We start from the raw sequence: 17,330 nt of genomic DNA on the forward strand, positions 1-17,330 counted from the left end.
CCGAGACATGCGCAGTTTTTTTATCCCATGTGTCCAGCTCGGCGCATCCTGATTGGTTGTCGTTCAGCGGCTGAAACATGGCGGAAAACGAGAACGGGGGATCTGCGAAACGACTGAAAACCGACGCGGAGAATGATCGCGGAGACACGGGAGAGCCGTCGTGCGACAGCCTGGTCTCGGACTTCGAAGTCAGCCGAATTCTGCGCGACTGTGCGCGGGAGAAGAACATCTTCATCCATGGGAAGGTCCGTGTCCAGGAGAGAGCAGAAATCAGCTACTTACACCAAAGACCGTATAATATCCTTAAAGGAATTTTGCGTATATTCACTTGTATTATCAGTTTTTTTAAAATGTAATTCTTATAGGTAAATCAGTGACCATTGATATGTAACCCTGATCCAAGAAATCAGTCATAAGGGTCAATTTTGTAAAATTGAGATTTATAAATCACCAGAAAGTTGTATGAATAAGCTTTCCATTGATGTGTGGTGTGTTAGGACCGGATAATATTTGTCCAAGATACAACAATTAGAAAATCTGGAATCTAAAAGTGCAAAAAAATTTAATTATTGCAAAAGTCTCTTTAAAAGTTATCCAAATTAAGTTCTTAGCAATGCGTATTGCTGATCCAAACTAGATTTTGAGATATTTACCTTAGAAAATTTACAAAATATCTGCTTAATATCCTAATGATATTTTGAATGATATTGTTGGCTATTGCTACAAATATGCCTGAGCTGATTGTGACTGGCTTTGTGGCCCATGGTCACGTATGGAGTCATTTTGTGAAGTAAATGGTCCAGTTTTTCTAGTATCGCTAGTAAGATGACCTACTATTAATTAAAAGTCAGTACTATTATCATTTAAAAAAATATACAACTTTGTAGGAATACGTTACACAGTGACCTGTGATCGCTGATTTTTGCTATGTTTCCAGGTGAAGGATCAAGATGCTGTTGTGATCCTGGAGAAAACTCCCATCAGACAGGACACGCTGTCTGAGTTGCTGAAGAGCAGTCAAGTCAAGCTGGAGATGAAGAACGACGTGTACAGCACATACCAGCTGCGGGCACCTGCACACCTGAACGGTAGGATCGCAACACAGCCAGTTTTTCACCAGTTTCTCTCTCTATCCCGTTTGATAACATATACAGGACGAGTGGCTTGCTTGTACTACCATGCTCTATATATTATTTAATATGGCAGCATAATACATTATCTTTTGATATTTCATCACTGTACATTTTGATATATTATGTATGCTACTACTCAATGGTTTGGTGTTTTTTTTTTTTTTTTTTTTTTTAAGTCTCTTTAAGCTCAGCAAGACTGCATTTATTTATTATATTTTTTAAAAATCTGTGAAATATGAGTGAAATTTACAGTAGCTGTTTTGTATTGTATTATATACCTTATCTTTGTGACGTCAAAGCTGAATTTTCAGCATCACTACTATAGCCTTTAGTGTCACATGATCCTTCAGAAATCATTCTAATATGCAGATTTGCGGCTCAAGAAAAAAACATTTATAATATACATTATTAAAAACAATGCTGCCTCATGTATTTTAATATACAACAGTTGTGCTTTTTAGAAAATTCTAAAGAACAGCATTTACTTAAAATATTAATTGGTTTCCATTTGCCATTTAACATATGTTCCTAATTTTTACAATGATTTTAAAGACTTCTTTTAAGCATTCTAGGTTTAAATGTCATTGTCATTTTTAAGAGTGACATAGAAAAGTCTTCTATAATTTTTTGTGTGTGTGTGAAACTGTATTTGGAACTTTTTTTCCAATGAATCCTACGCGTCACAGAATACACAATTTCTCACTTTTGTAATAAAGAATCACTTCAATCCCCAGTACTGCTGTCATTACCTTCACAGCAAGTTTCTTCAAAAACGTTTACCGTTTGATTATTAAAAAACTTGCACAGCTGCTTATTGAAAGTCTGTTTCCTTATATGCACCATACAAAATCCACACCATCACACATCAAACCAAAAATAAAAAAACGTTTTTCATAACAGAAATCAAAACGACAGTGGTGTGCCCTGCGACAGAGAAACATGTTAAAAAGTATTTGCATCAGGAGGTTTTTCTAGTTGAAGAATCAGGAGAGGATTATCGTAAGCTCACCCTACCGTACATCAGCGGTCAGAGCTTCAGTGTGCAGGTGAGCCTTCAGCCTTCACGTTCCTGCCCCATCTGCCTCATTTCTGAATGAAGAATATAACCGTTCTGCCCATTTGGTTTCAGTGGGTGCACAACATATTGGAGAAGAAAGCGGAGGCTGATCGGATTGTTTTTGAGGATCCAGACCCTGATACTGGTTTTGTTCTGTTGCCTGATTTCAAGTGGGATCAAAAGCAGGTGAATCTTAGGTGAATCTTAATATTTAGGAGTGAATGAAAGGCCAGTGTAAAACTAGGAATATTTTCCTTTTCTCTCTAGCTACAAGACCTGTATTTGATTGCTATCGTCCACCGGAGAGATGTTAAAAGTTTAAGGGATCTTACGTCAGAGCACTTGCCATTACTGAAGAACATTCGCAGTAAAGGACAGGTGAGTTATGGATCATCTAAGTTCATCTATAAAATAATTAAAACGTGTAAAACAGGATTTTTCTAAGATGTAAATACAGCAGCCGACATTTGAAGTGGATCAGATTCTTTTATCAAAGTTGTCCTAAAGCCTAAAGCCAAAATATCTTTTTATCTTTGCACAACTTTTAAAAAATGTATTTTAAGTGTATACTATAGATTAAAGGTTTGTTCCACCACAAAAGAAAAATTGCTGTCATTTGTGTCATGTGCCATTTCTTGGAAGAATATGTACTGTCCGTTTCTGACTAAGAATAGTTTCTACATAATTTTTCTTTCACAATGAATAGTTGTGGTTCTGATGTCCACTAGATGTCACTATTGATCTGAGCAAGTGAACCACTTTTTTTGCACGTCCTCTGTGTCTGCTTTTTAAAAGCAGGCGTCGCAGTGGTTAACACATATGAACTAGATGTGTTGAACTGTGATCCTGTGGAAGACACCGGTTTGATTCCAGCCTGCGACATCTCAAAAGCCCTAAAGCACCATGACAATTGCAAAAAAAAAAGTACATTTGTGTGATGGAGCGTGGCTGCGTGCATCAAATTTAAATTCAAGTCTCGTCTATATCCACAGGACGCCATTCAGCGGCAGTACAGTGTCTCTCCGAGCAAACTGCGCGTGTATCTCCACTATCAGCCGTCGTACTATCACCTCCACATCCATTTTACCTCTGTGGAGTATGATGCTCCAGGTTGCAGAGTGGAAAGAGCCCACTTGCTTTCCGATGTCATTCAGAACTTGCAGGCAGATTCCAGTTACTATCAGAATCGCAGTCTGGCGTTTCCGCTGCGGGCCGATGATGGTTTGCTCCTCAAGTTCAAAGAGGCTGGGAAAGTCTAGAGACCAGATTTTTGGGAACCTTTTTTTATTTTTTTACTTAAGTATCTGCACTCTGCTTTTAAAAGATGCATTATTACAGTATCGTATTGTTAAAATGTCATGTTTTCACCTTTTTATTAGTTGTTTTATGTCAGTTCGATTTTGTCATCATCTGCATTTTTATTAAAGTACTCATTGTTTTTAAATTGTACTGTTTTTTTTTTTTCATGCTGTGGTGGATCGTGTGGACACAACCCAAATTGATCACCCAAAAACCCCATTGTTTTGTCATTCTGTGCACCTTTCTGTGCTGCGACCTGGAATTTTATTTTAAAGCAGAATTTGAGCCAGTGGGGCCCCAAGCCTTGTTCTTTGAGGTTTTAGGGGTCCTTTGAAGAGATTTGGCTGTGACTGACAGAGCAGCGGGCCTCAATGAAGCTCCTGTGCTGTTTTTAAACCTTTTGAAGAAATGAACAAAAACTACTGGTTTAATATTAGTCCAAAATGCGTTAGGAGTGAAATATTGTGAGTGCACACAACCGATGCTGAAACTTCCGCTGCAGTGAGGTGTATAGATTTTCTTAACAAACATAGTTCTACGGTTCAGAGCTCGTTGTAAATCCAGGGCTAGAGAGGCAGAAAAAAACCCAAAACTCCCCTGAAGAAAAAATATTGTTTCAAAGTTTGTTTGTGCCGTTTGTTTGTGTGGTTCTACAGTTTTTAAAGAAGATTTCACTGCTTTACCCAATCAAAGTCTTACAATGCCCTCTGTTCACAGGGAATCACAAAACACAATAGAACTGTTTTTGCTGGTCAGGTATATCTTCAGTTTTTTTTTTTTTAAGCAGTTCACTGCCAATTAAAAAATGTCTTAAGCTACTTGTCTTAATCTGACTTTTTTTCTTACAAAAATCCATTGTGTGGCTTCATAGACGACTTGGAATATAGCATTCAAATGGTATGGACTGGGTTTTTTTGGTCCATTTAGACCTCGACAGCCATTACTTACCAATCTTTTTTTTTTTTTTTAGTTATTTTTGTGTTCCACAGAAAGCTTTGCTTCTGACTCAAACGCGAGTCCTCTATCCTATTCCTTTCGCTAGTGAAAAAGTTGCCTCATTTGAATAAAATATTATGGAAAAATATTCACAGATCAAGCACCGTTTACAAGAGAAAACGGCTGTAAACAAAAGATGGGTTTTTTCACTACAGGAAGCGTTGTTATGGATTATGGACACATATCTTGGCCATAAGCAATAGTTTAAAGATAAATCACCTCGATGGATTTGTTTCCAACAAACTCTTGGATGGCTTGATAGTAAATTCATTTTCAGTTTGGATGAACTGTTCCTTTTAAAGCGTCACATTCACATCGACCTGCTTGATTTATATTGAGAGATGTCAAAGATGTAATCTTTGTGTTTTTCCTCATTAGCACCTGAAGCCAGTGGCAACAAATCCTTTAGAAATGGCACTGGTACAATAACTAATTGCTTTCTTTCCTTAAGGGTTTTATTGCATCTGGCCACTGCTAATTTCAGTGTTGTCACTATGACTAAATCACTTGTGTGCTCCTACTCATGTGGCTCCAGCTCATTGTTATATGTTCATTAATTCCAAGTAATTACCAGGTCTTATTACTTATCTGCTGTGACATGTTTGGCAGCAGGATTCAATATTTAGACAGAAAATTCCAGAGAAGAATGTAAAAGTCCTTAAGAGCTTTTAAAAAGCCTTACTGAGGCTCTCCAGAACAATTACATAATTATGCCAGACAAGTGCTGCTGTCAGACAGAGCCGCTCCATCTCCATATATCACTCCGCTCTGCTCTCCAGTTTGCTCTTTTTTTTTGTACTATTTTTTTTTATGTACTTTCTGAGTGCATTAAATGACTATATAATGTAATTGAAGTGTAATGATAATGTATGTTATATATATATATATATTTATGCATCAATGTGATGGAGCCTTACAACCTTTACAATGTTTAAAAGTTTAAGACCATTAGTGAAAAACTGCGTTCACACACACACACACACACACAGACACACAGACAGACAGACAGACAGACAGTACTGTACAAAAGGCAGGTGTGAAAATATGCTGTAAGCAAACAAAAAATGCTGTCAGAAATATAAATAATTATTAGCTTATAACCTTTTGCCAGCAGCTCAGAACTGGCAGAAACCAGTGGGACCGAAGTACACCCATCTACTGTCCGTCCACAAACATGCGCACATAAACAATCCTAGAGTTAAACAATTTTGAATTTTATGATATGTCATGCAAGCTTTTTTACAAATAAAAACGTATGGAATTACACAGGGGGTAATTGACAGAAGATATGATTCAAATGATCGACCATCTGATGTGTTTGTGAGAAATATCTTACTGCTACAGAAGCTTTAAGATGTTAAGTATCTGTAAAAGTAGTTGAAAAATCAAATTCCTTCGCTTTCATGAGGACTTAACGGCCACACTCCAGGGTTTTGTGTCCTGAGACAAATGAAAATGGAATGAATGAAAGACTTTTTGTCTATTGACAGATATGTAATGACAAACTAATTGCTTTAGATTAAAAGGTTTACAGTAACAGGTGAGGACACGAGTAGAAGTACATGAACTCATAATTTAGTGATTCTATGATATTAATCAAATTGACCGCAGTGAACTCTTCTTATCACTTTTTAAATGTTGAAAAACCGTATTGGTTTGTTATGCTTGTAGTTTGTAGTTATTCACAGCTTTCTCAGACCCCACACACTGCCAACAACATTCTTACATTTATTTGATCGTTTAGCCAGCTGAAATGCGGTAATGGAATTATTTTATACATTTTTTTTTCTCAGGACACAAAAAACCTGTGAGTGTGACCATTAATCCTTTATGAAAGCTAAAAAAGGTTAGTTTCAAACAGTTTTTTACAGATACTTAACATCTTAAAGCTTCTGTAGCGGTAAGATACAGACTTATCGATTATTTGGGTAATTTATTGAGTCAATTATTCGCTCAAATACCTATGTACTGTGGAAAAATAAATGTAAACACCGTGGTTAATCATCATTTTTTTTTAAGTGATCCTGTGAGACTTTTGCAGTACTTTAAGAACTACTTTTGTTGTAAACCACTCGTGACAACTAATTTACAGTCTTAAGATCTCTGTTTGAAAGACCTGGTTTTAACTCTACATGTTTAACTTTAGGTGTGTGTGTGTGTGTGTGTGTGTGTGTGTGTGTGTGTGTGTGCGCACATTGATAATGTACATTGATGTTTAGCCTGAACTTTTGGCAGAAAAGTTCACCGCCACCCGATGCATTCGCAGGTGCATGTTGTAAAAGAAAAAAAATGTAACTTTCTATCTAACACCTCGCCAGATCCCTCAAAACTCACTACATTACAAAACAGTCCCCAAAGCATCCCTAGATGTTTTATTTATTACATCCTTCGTCGATCTGATATCAACACGTTACAGTTCTGCATCCACGTTTAAACCATCTCTCTTTTCATTGTGGTGCATGCATTTTGTTTTAATATTGTAAAAGGTTAGACGTTTTAGTTCTGTTTTAACCGATAGATAGCACTAGTGCAACATTTACGTGAAAATCAAAGAGTTCTAAAAACTTCTGATTTCGTTCGTGTTTGATCTTTGTGCACTCCTTTGTATGTTTTAACTACCAAACCTAACAAGTTTTAAGATGTGAATAACTAAGTAAAATAAAATAACATTTTCTTGTGGACGTGTTTTGTGTGACGAGATAATGGATATCTAATAAGATATCTTTAAAATGAAAAGTTTTATTTTCTATTTTATTTAACTTTGTATCTGCAACAGACTCTACCTTTTTTTTAAATTGTTGTGTTAGACTACAACTATCTTATGCTGATGTTGTTTTAAAACATCTGGTACTATACTTTTTTTTTTGTTTTAGGATTTTTGGTTTATTTAACTTTTGTGTCCGTAACAAACTCTAACGTAGCATAGATTCATGTACAGTCATGTATCTTGCCGGTTAAACAAGCGTAGATGATACTTTGCTTTGGATGTTTCAGTCTCTTTTTATAAAATTGGTTAACACTTAAAAAATGTAAATATTTCATTCGCTGTTTAACAATTACATTACAATACATAGTTTCACATTTTGAAGTTTAAAGCACTTTTCGACGGGCCCCACACACAACAAAAAAACAAATTCCCAAACAGTCATAAATTCCTTACGATCACTAGAGTAAATAAACACCTGGCATATTAGATAGGTGGGAGGACATTTTTATGACCGGCTGTGAATCAAATTTTTTGACACAAAGGACGTGGGACTCTCTCTTATACGTATATGCACTATAACAAATTGCTGTAGTTTTTACACAGAAATTTACTGTATTTCCATTTTGCAATCTATTACTGTAATTTGCAATGATGGGTTTTACAAGTGTTAACTATAGTTCACTGTTAGCTGTAATTAATTTACAGGTCGGAGGTGCTTTCGTTGTAACTTGAATGTTTTTACAAGAACATACTGTGCTGTTGCTTTACGGTATTGCGCGGGATGATAAGGTTTGAAATATTATGGACTGAAACAGGACAACAGCTGAAGATAAACGGCATTATTCGATCGATTTTCACTTAAATTTCCGCCTATAATTATTGATTGTTTAATTTAATGTTGTTTAATTCATATTTTGAACATATAAGCCTATGCGTTTTATCAGGACATTTATCCAAATCGGAATCGCCCAACATTTTTCTTTCGTAAATCCTTGTTTTGTGCGTCTAATTCATGAATGCCGTTTTTTTTGGTTTTGTTCTCTCTATGCACTCTTCACTAATCATGCGACCCACACATGATCCATCATCCACTCTATCGGCTTCCGGATTCAACTGTCAGCAGAAGCAAGAAATATGGATATTTATCTTACAAAAACTCATGCATTTGCTACAGGAGGCCTTTATTCACCCCCAGCATGAGGGACATTTTTATTATGAATACGTGCACTAAATTTCAGGTCTTTTGAACTGTTGACGTGAAACAGCCGCTGTGGACCACTGAAAGGCTTAGAATATAATGTCATGAATTCCGACTGGATTCATCTGCTAGAAAGTCACTTAAATATTTGTTTCAATGCATTCATGTCAGAATAATGGTAAAGCGCACAGTGCAATTTACAGTTAAAGTAGTTATTTACAGGAATTTCATAGTAAAATGTTACAGCAACATCTTGGCTTTGTTGAATTTACAGATTTTATCTGCAATTTGTTGCCAGATTACCTGTAATTTAGAACTTTATTTTATTTTTAAAAGAAGTCCAAGATGATTGGGTGAATGAAAAATGTATTTTTACAAGTTTAATTTTGTAATCCTGTAATAAAAACTAAAAAATAAATAAAAAAAAATAAATATATATATACACACACACACACACACACACACACACACACACACACACACACACACACACACACAGTTTTAGTTAAAGTGCTGCATCTGACATTTTCATATTCCTGAAACTTGTTTCTGGGTTCGAGTATGTTTTTATCTGGATATATTCAAAAAGCTCATGAGTGTGGTTTGACACCATTTGTTAATCTGAGGTTTATCTAACTGCAGTGTTACAGAGGAAGTTAATGTGGTTGTGTGTGATACGTGGTATTTGTGTAGCCCGCTACCAGCGGCTCTACCTGAGTGGCTCTACGCGTTTGACTGCGGCATTTTAATTTTTGATTGCAGCTGAATTTGTGTTATTGTACTTGAGTTTACTGAAAACGTTCATATAATTTGTTCAGATTAACGCTAAGTAGGCAAAGAACATCCTGTGTGTTTTCCTGCTTTCTTTCGTAAATTCCCTGCAGTGTGGCTTTTGTTTACATTTAGCACTTGAACTAAATCTCCAATCCTACATTTCACTTAACAGAAACATAGAGATGCAAACTTCGCGAGGTGGACGTTTGCCCAAAAAACGTAGGAGTTAAACTTTGACCTTAACTGTAAATTTATTATCCAGCTCTCATTCACGTGGGTTTATTTAAATGCAAATGCGAGATGTGGGGAGTCAGAGGGGGTGAGGGGGCAAGGATCGGCGCGACGGGAAATGTGATTCAACTATTTCTTTGTGTTGTTCTTTGCAAAGCCTTTGCGTTCCCATGGGTACAAGCAGCGAGGAGCTCCACAGCTGAAGTTCCTCCTTTCAGATGGGGTTCCCTGATTACTGTGGAGGATCTGAAAAGGAATTTGGATAACTAGAACACTGACCCTCAATGCAAACCCATCCCGTATGCTGGAGTGCTGTCTCTTTAATTACTTTTCATGCGGTTTGCGTTGGTGTACGAACATGTGTACACTGATGTGAGGTTAGTTTTGGAACCATTTTCTAAGCTGTCTTTGCTTTATAGTGTGTAAACTGTGGCATGTGCCTGGGATTAGGACATTTCATTGAGGATTTTAGCAGCACCCCGATGGTTATATGCTTGGAAAGAGAACTTCATGGCCTGAACTTCGAGCAACACTTTGTTCGCTGGGACGTTTTCAGTTTGCAGGTATGAGGTGAATAATTTTTCACATTTATAGGCGATAAAGAAAGCAATCAGTGCTTTATTGGTTTGGTTTGTTGTTTGAGTGGATTATGAGCTGCAATAAATGCAATATTTATCTTTTATTGCCTACAGAGGTTTGGGTTTGTAAGTTTGTAAGCAACTTATGAATTTTAATGTGCTTTTCTTACAGAAGAAAAATGTGTTTTTTTTTGTTTTTTTACTTCGTGTAGAGCATCAAATTACTATTGCTCTATTCTACATTATTAAGAGGAGACAACGGGAAAATATATATATATATATATATATATATATATATATATATATATATATATATATATGTATATATATATATATATATGTATATATATATATATGTATATATATATATATATATATATAATATATACACATATATGTTTACATGATATGTGTGTACATATTTGTGTATATATAAATACACACACACACACACACACATATATATATATATAAGAAAAACATTTCTGTTAAGTACATTTATATAGAATATAAATTCTATAGATATATTTACATTTTTTCAAAATATACTCTTTTAGTGTGTTTTTATATATACATAATAAATATACACACTACACACACGTCATGCACACAAAAACCTTTATTTTAGATGTGACTAATCGTTTGACAGCACTATACATTGTGCATCTAAAATATATTTGTGTAGAAATGATATATTCTTTTTTTTCTGCTAGCTGAAAGATGTTCCAGTTCATCCGGAAACAAATTCACAATCACCTTGTGGAGCGGAAAATTAGGAAAACACGACTTGTTACAAAGGATGGCCACTGCAACATTAAATTTGGGACTAATGAGTATCACAACCATTTTGCTTTCCTCGTGGACTTCTGGACTACGTTTGTTGAGATTCGTTGGTGCTTTGTCATTTTTTTATTTGCCGCTGCCTTCACAGGAAGCTGGTTCATTTTCGGCTTGCTTTGGTATTCGCTTGCCAAAAGTAACGGAGACTTAGATGTTCTCCAGAACTCGTCCGAATCGCAGAGGATGAAATGTATAGATAACATTAATAGTCTCACGACCGCCTTCTTGTACTCTTTAGAAACCCAGACGACTATTGGCTATGGCGGTCGGGCTCTCACGGGTCACTGCCCGGGCACAGTCGCCCTGTTGATCATCCAGTCCCTCATGGGCGCCATCATAAACTGCTTTATGTGTGGACTCATTTTGGCAAAGATCTCTCTCCCGAAGAGAAGAGCAAAGACGGTAACCTTCAGCGAAACAGCGGTCATTTGTCTTTGGAAGGGGAATCTGTGCCTCCAGATACGTGTGGCCAACCTGCGAAAAACACTTCTTATTGGCAGCCACATTTACGGGAAGCTTCTCCGAACCACCATCACTCCAGAGGGAGAAACCATCATACTGGATCAGGTGAATATTGACTTTCTGGTGGATGCTGGGAAGGACAACCTGTTCTTCGTTTGTCCGCTCACCCTGTACCACGCGATTGACAAATCCAGCCCGTTTTCCGAAATGGCTGCGGACACTCTTCAGCAGCAGGACTTTGAGTTGGTAGTCTTCCTCGACGGTACGGCTGAATCAACCAGCTTGTCCTGCCAAGTCCGAACTTCCTACCTGCCTCGGGAGATCAAATGGGGTTACAACTTCCTGCCCGTCATATCTCGCACCAAGGGTGGAAAATACCGCGTCGACCTATCCAACTTTTCCAAAACAGAGCCAGCGGTGACCCCGCACTGCGCTTGCTGTTTCCGCAATGAAGAAAACAAGGAACTCATTCTCCACCGACACACACGTGAAGGCATCGATAATCTGGGATTTGATGTTATTGACCTTCAAGACTCTGTTGATGTAACCGAGAAGAGCGATTAAGAGTTTGCTGCATCAGCGACCGATTAAATACGCATTAAACATCCTGTGATATGGTGGCACTTTGTACTGTAAAAGTTAGATGCCACATAAAAGAGGAGAGAGGAAGAGGAGGACTCGCTGTGTTAAGTACCCTGACAGACGCATTGGCTGTGTTCCAGAACCTAGTGAGCTGCCTGTGTAGGCAGACTTTAAAGGAATCAGGCGTTTCTTACACAAAGCCTATTCCATAAGGTAGCGATTGTAAAAACAAGATGCCTTGTTTTGATCAAACTGTAATACCTGTCGAAAAGAAGACAACCAAGACGGTGGATTTTATCAGGATTCTTTGAATAGAAAGGTCAGAAAGGCAATAGAAATCTCGTGTAACATTAAAGAAGTATCTATCGGCATTCTTTTAAAAAACAAAGCAAAACTGACCAGTCACATTTGTATGTGTGTTTGTTTGTTTGTGTGCGTACATACATATATATGTATCATGTCAGTGGCAAACTACGCAGTACCATTTTCATGATGCAGACTTAGTGTCTATAAATACAGTTGCATTACCTGTGGGTAAAAACAAGCCCCGGTTACCATAGTGACCCATTCGCTTCTAAGGGGAAAATGAAGACAAATGCTGAAGACATGCACATTTTCAGATGTTTGATTGCATGTGCAGCTCACATCCTGTCGATGAATTGCTTTTAATCAGTTGCCTTTTACGCCATTTTAGTTATCTTGGAAAAAATAAGCATGTTTTTTCTAAATCGCATATTGATAGAGAAATCCATTGGATGTTTTTCCTTTGTTCCACACTTTCAGTGTATAACTCTAAACCCCCCCAGAGAGCGTTTCAAAACATTACTTAAGAGGTTTCTTTTGTTAAAATCCAACCTTAAAATGCAGATGTTTTTTAAGACATCAAGACAGCTCACTAGGTTTTGGAATAGGGCCAATATTTGCATATACGTATAAAATATTACTACATTTTCATTCTGTTACATAAAGATCTAACTTCAAACAGAATCAATTGAGAACAGTTTGGGGAGCTCTATTAGAAAAACTTCTTTAAATGCTCTTTGATTGCAGACATTGACAAGAGTCGCCTGCTGAGTGTTCATTGGAGGATTAGAGCACCAGCCAGATTAGATTAAGGAGAAGCACAACGAGGAGGAAGTGGAACCCAGTTCCCCTACTCCAACATATGTTACTAAATAATTAATATGATAACGTTATTAATGTATTGAAGCATTAAAATAATTCAGGACCAGAGAGAGTTCTTCATGTTGTGAACACAAGTAATTTCACGTAACTTTTAAGAATAGATGTGATTTTTTCTAATTGCCTTGTAAACATTTTTGCTGTGCAGATTAAAAAGGACTGACCTATAAAAGACTCGTTCACTCTGAACCGAGTGACTTTTAGAAGGTCATAACATTTTAGAGAGGCTGTAAAGGTTCGATTCCGCATAAATGCCACACGTTTTTTATCTTTATTCACTAACCGATCTCAATATTATTAATACAGTAAAGCTTCTTTTAATTAAACATTAAAGTGTTTTATTGCCATAATGTCCATTAAATTTTTCAGGAGGGTTATATATTTTGTCTTCCAGTGTATCTGACCTCTCCAGATGACCTACTGTAGTACAAAAAAAAACAAACAAACGTAAAACGAAAGAAAACTTAACATTTTACGGCAACCCGTTTAAGCAAATTTTTGAGTTTTCTCAACTAGTTACGACAAATTTCTTCATATTTTACACGGTGGCTAATTCATACAAATTCATACAGTGATATTTTTTTTTTTTTAATTTGTCTACCAGTGATGTGTAGGTGTAGGGGCGGGGTTTGGTGTAAGTAATTCGTACAAAATTGACACGTATAGGCAACTCATAAATTGTGTAAAATTTAAATACTTTACCTTACCTCGCAGATCGCATCTGAGCTTGTGTTCAGTTTTTGTTCTCCGTTGACATGCCACAACTGATATTTTTCTTTTAATTATTTATTTTAAACAAACATGAGATAGTTCAGGACTGACCAAGCAGCTCGCAGTCAGCCGTCTCGCTCAGAAAGATGATAACAGTCATATTTTCAAACTTAAAAAGGCACACGCAGTTTCATTGGCCAATTTCCTGGATGACCGATGGATTAGCCAATCATAATCAAGATTTAAGGCAGAAAAAATTTAACATTTAAATTTTAAAATGGGTTTCATAACCAAAATATTGCTAATAAAATGAAGATTATAATATAACTTGCAAAGCAGAAATTTCTTTTGTGTGCTGTTGAGGACAACATAAAGATCTTGTACAAAAAAGTTGATTCATAAATGTTTTTGTTAACCTTTTTCAATCCTTTAACATTATTGCAACACTGTTTTAACCGTATTTTGACTAAGCTTATAGGTGATATTCCAACTGTGCCCTATCTGTAAGGGCTTTTATCAGGCATAACATCATTTTAACCCAAACTGACAAGCATGGAAGAATAGCAAAAGTATTATTAAATGAAAAATTATTTCATATGTAATACATTCAAAACATTTTTGTAGTGATCTTAATAAACATCAGTTATTTATAATCACATTAAAACATTTGCCATTAAAAAAAAAATGTAAACATGAGTTGAAATAAATTATGCTTGCATGCAATTTTTTTTTTTTTTTTTTTTTTTAGACAAAAATCATTTTCCCTTTTTAAATCATTGTTGGTTCTAGTCCAGCCACCCTAAAACTATAATCAGCTCCCTGAAGGATCTTTTTCCTCAAGAAAGTTTATCATTCTCGCTCGTTTATCGATCTCACGAGCTGTAATAGAACGTTAATGTGCTCATGCATTTAAATGAAGCACACACGCAAGGCACCACACGGGCCGCGCACAAGCAGAAACAGAAAATCCTGCCGTTGAAACGCACTTTCAGGAGATCGGGTCATCCACTTCCCCAACATAATGCTGTCACAATGGCTGTCTTTAAGAGTAGGCCTAAAACAAACACTTATGAAAATATTGTATGTGTCTGTATGACGGATCCGTGCATTTCTTATATTAGGCTTATAATAATATACAATATTGCCAGAGCTTCTTGCTGTGGGAACGTTTGAATGAAGGCAGTAACTCACTAATCCTGCAACACCCATCCGCTTTTTTAGCTTTAACAGCATCAACACCTCAGTGTAAATGAGAGAGATGTTGGTAAAATCATCTCGAGTTTCATCTCAGATGTGCGACATGCTGGGGAACTAGATCAAGCTGTGTGCTTGGGGTTTTTTTTTTGCAAATGAACCGTCTCTGGTGAAAGTGCGTGTAAGTCTCGTCTCAGGATAGAGGTTTTATTTTTTCCTTCTTGAGTGATAATTGGGCACAAACTTTGATGTGCTCATTAGTGAACTTTGAGGTAGGATATTGTGAAGCGTTTCAGTGTAATTTCCCATGAACATTTTCAAGATAAATTGCTGTTTTGTTTACCACATTTAGCCATTACAACGGCACACAATTTGACATATGTCATTGTTTGATTTGTCCGCAATCTGGAACTCGGAAGCAGATTTAGTCCTTCTTTTTCTTTAATGATTGAAAGAGCAAGTGAACAAAACCATGCCGTCTGTTTAATTTAAGTGCATCTTTTGCTTCAGTGGAAGCGAAAAACATTGACTTATCTGATAAATATTACGTGATTCAGTTTTACGTCCTATTTTGTTTTCTTTTTAAATCTCTGAAAAATGTTTAAATGGAAAACAAATACAGATTTTTGCCTAGAAGTCTCAGACTTGGGGTTAGTTTGAGAGTTTAGTAATGGACATTTTACGAACCTTCGGTGAAGCGCATGTGACATTTAAAGCAAAATAAATAAATAAATGACAATAAAAAAACACCATTGCTCAATCCAAGTATTCATGCAAACTTTTGTTTAAAATGTAATTCAATATGTGTGCAAATGCAAAACCAGCTTTGAAAGAATAACACTGAATATAATATGGCAGAAGAATTTCAGAAAGTTAAAAAAGGGAGCAATTCTCTTTATCGATCTGGCGGCACTTCAACAGTTTGAGGAAAGTCTGCATCTTGTGCGCATCTTTCCTGAAGCAGTAGATAACACTGTAATCTCTTCTCACCGCTTCAAGCGTATTAGAAGACAAAAAGCGTTCAGATGTCTCTGCAGTTACCTCCAGTGCCAAACCATCTTCACCCATTATCTTGACCGAGAGAAAGAGAGGGAGAGATTTTCAAACACATCGGAACTTTCCAGATGAAATAAAAAAAAGGGTTTGAATAAGAGTTCGCACTCATCATTTTCAACAATTCATATTCACCTGTCTAATGAGAACCATTATACCCTGTTCAAGGCTCGTTAGTTTGGTAGACATCCATTTGCTTCTGGTAAGCAGGGCGCTTGGGACGTTCTCATAATTCTCAAGAGAAGCCTGTACTTCTACCAGAGGATCAATCCAGAACTGGGCAAGAATCAGGAGTGAGTGAAGGATCCATTTGTCCTGGAGGATAAAACAAAAAAAAAAGGGTTAGTTTATCTTAGCAGTTCTTCGCAGAAAGTTACTCTGTTACAATGAATTTCATCAGATGCCATTTAGAGAACTCACAGAAATCTGTTGGATTTCACTTTTAGACATAGGAACCGGCACCGTTTTCGGAGCACACATAGTCCCTTCGGGAACATGCAGATTCACGCCGTATGAAATGAGCATCTCATCCTGAAAAAGATTTAGGAATCTTTTTATACCGCTAGACTGTTTACCTGTTTTCATCAGGCATTTAGTGAGATTGAAATCTTGGTCAAATCTCTGAATCTTTGATGAGCTTAGCTTTAGATTTATTTCTCCGTTACTCACAAACAGCATCTTGGACTCCTCTGAGACGCGGTAAATGAGCTCTGCGTGTTGAACGGCTCGTTCCAGGAGCTTCTCTAGTGAGATGGTGCAGGACGTTCCTGCCGTATCTTGGTCTGGACAGTCCACGGGAGATCCTGTCCCGGCCTGTGGTGAGCACAGCACAAACACCACGCAGATCTGTAGAACTTCAGAACGGTAAAGGGACAAAAGGAAAGATTAGTTAGCGGATACATTCAATAACGTTGGCATTGGTTTTATAGCTTTATGTTTATTGTCAAAGCAACTTTATCGCATGCTGTAATTATTCCTTAGTGAGACTATACGCTATAAACATTTCTTATTAAGCGTTTCCTTTTTTATTTAATTTTCCATTCAGTCTCAGAGAGATTTGCTTCAGTTAGCCATCAAGTCTTTTGTGCAAAGACCACTCCGTAGGCTACCTGTAGTTTTCTTCATTTTTGTAGAACAAAAGAATAGCCTCGTTGGACTCTCTGACTGTAGCTGTCTCACAGTTATGTATACCTTATATGCTCTCCTAGATTCATGAATTAACCACGAAAACACTCGACCACGTGTGAATTTGTTTTTATGCATAATTTCAACTGAAAAGACACTTGAGATGCAACATTCGGCGTCCTGTTTTTGTTCTCCACTGTTTGTAATA

The 17,330-nt window shown here is 36.8% G+C and overlaps 3 protein-coding genes across 3 annotated transcripts; 2 read left to right on the forward strand and 1 right to left on the reverse strand.

Moving 5' to 3' along the window:
* The first annotated feature begins 53 nt into the window (after window positions 1–53).
* Window positions 54–4,445, forward strand: dcps (decapping enzyme, scavenger). The gene is made up of 6 exons (XM_043229251.1): window positions 54–245; window positions 938–1,088; window positions 2,034–2,179; window positions 2,263–2,376; window positions 2,458–2,568; window positions 3,183–4,445. Exons 1-6 carry the CDS (start codon window positions 78–80, stop codon window positions 3,447–3,449), a joined length of 957 nt encoding a protein of 318 aa, XP_043085186.1. The 5' UTR covers window positions 54–77; the 3' UTR covers window positions 3,450–4,445.
* Window positions 4,446–9,639: 5,194 nt separating this feature from the next.
* kcnj1b (potassium inwardly rectifying channel subfamily J member 1b) lies at window positions 9,640–13,468 on the forward strand. Its single transcript, XM_043229250.1, has 2 exons — window positions 9,640–9,958; window positions 10,687–13,468. Exon 2 carries the CDS (start codon window positions 10,694–10,696, stop codon window positions 11,837–11,839), a length of 1,146 nt encoding a protein of 381 aa, XP_043085185.1. The 5' UTR covers window positions 9,640–9,958; window positions 10,687–10,693; the 3' UTR covers window positions 11,840–13,468.
* Window positions 13,469–15,817: 2,349 nt separating this feature from the next.
* Window positions 15,818–17,122, reverse strand: LOC122331749 (somatolactin-like). The gene is made up of 5 exons (XM_043229252.1): window positions 17,107–17,122; window positions 16,667–16,851; window positions 16,418–16,528; window positions 16,133–16,312; window positions 15,818–16,015 (listed from the first exon to the last, which is right to left on the reverse strand). The coding sequence occupies exons 1-5, from the start codon at window positions 17,120–17,122 to the stop codon at window positions 15,818–15,820; spliced, it is 690 nt and encodes a 229-aa protein (XP_043085187.1).
* Between the last annotated feature and the right edge of the window lie 208 nt (window positions 17,123–17,330).

Source organism: Puntigrus tetrazona, unplaced genomic scaffold, assembly GCF_018831695.1.
Source record: "Puntigrus tetrazona isolate hp1 unplaced genomic scaffold, ASM1883169v1 S000000002, whole genome shotgun sequence".
Classification (NCBI taxonomy): Eukaryota; Metazoa; Chordata; class Actinopteri; order Cypriniformes; family Cyprinidae; genus Puntigrus; species Puntigrus tetrazona.

What these genes read in the sequence shown, in the direction of transcription:
- dcps (XM_043229251.1), top strand. Translation starts at nt 78, where the DNA reads ATGGCGGAAAACGAGAACGGGGGATCTGCGAAACGACTGAAAACCGAC. An exon ending in GGCACCTGCACACCTGAACG is followed by an intron (nt 1,089 to 2,033) that starts GTAGGATCGCAA and finishes TTTTCATAACAG; the next exon opens with AAATCAAAACGACAGTGGTG. An exon ending in GTCAGAGCTTCAGTGTGCAG is followed by an intron (nt 2,180 to 2,262) that starts GTGAGCCTTCAG and finishes ATTTGGTTTCAG; the next exon opens with TGGGTGCACAACATATTGGA.
- kcnj1b (XM_043229250.1), top strand. Translation starts at nt 10,694, where the DNA reads ATGTTCCAGTTCATCCGGAAACAAATTCACAATCACCTTGTGGAGCGG.
- LOC122331749 (XM_043229252.1), bottom strand. An exon ending in AGGAGTCCAAGATGCTGTTT is followed by an intron (nt 16,529 to 16,666) that starts GTGAGTAACGGA and finishes AATCTTTTTCAG; the next exon opens with GATGAGATGCTCATTTCATA. An exon ending in GTGAAATCCAACAGATTTCT is followed by an intron (nt 16,313 to 16,417) that starts GTGAGTTCTCTA and finishes TTTATCCTCCAG; the next exon opens with GACAAATGGATCCTTCACTC.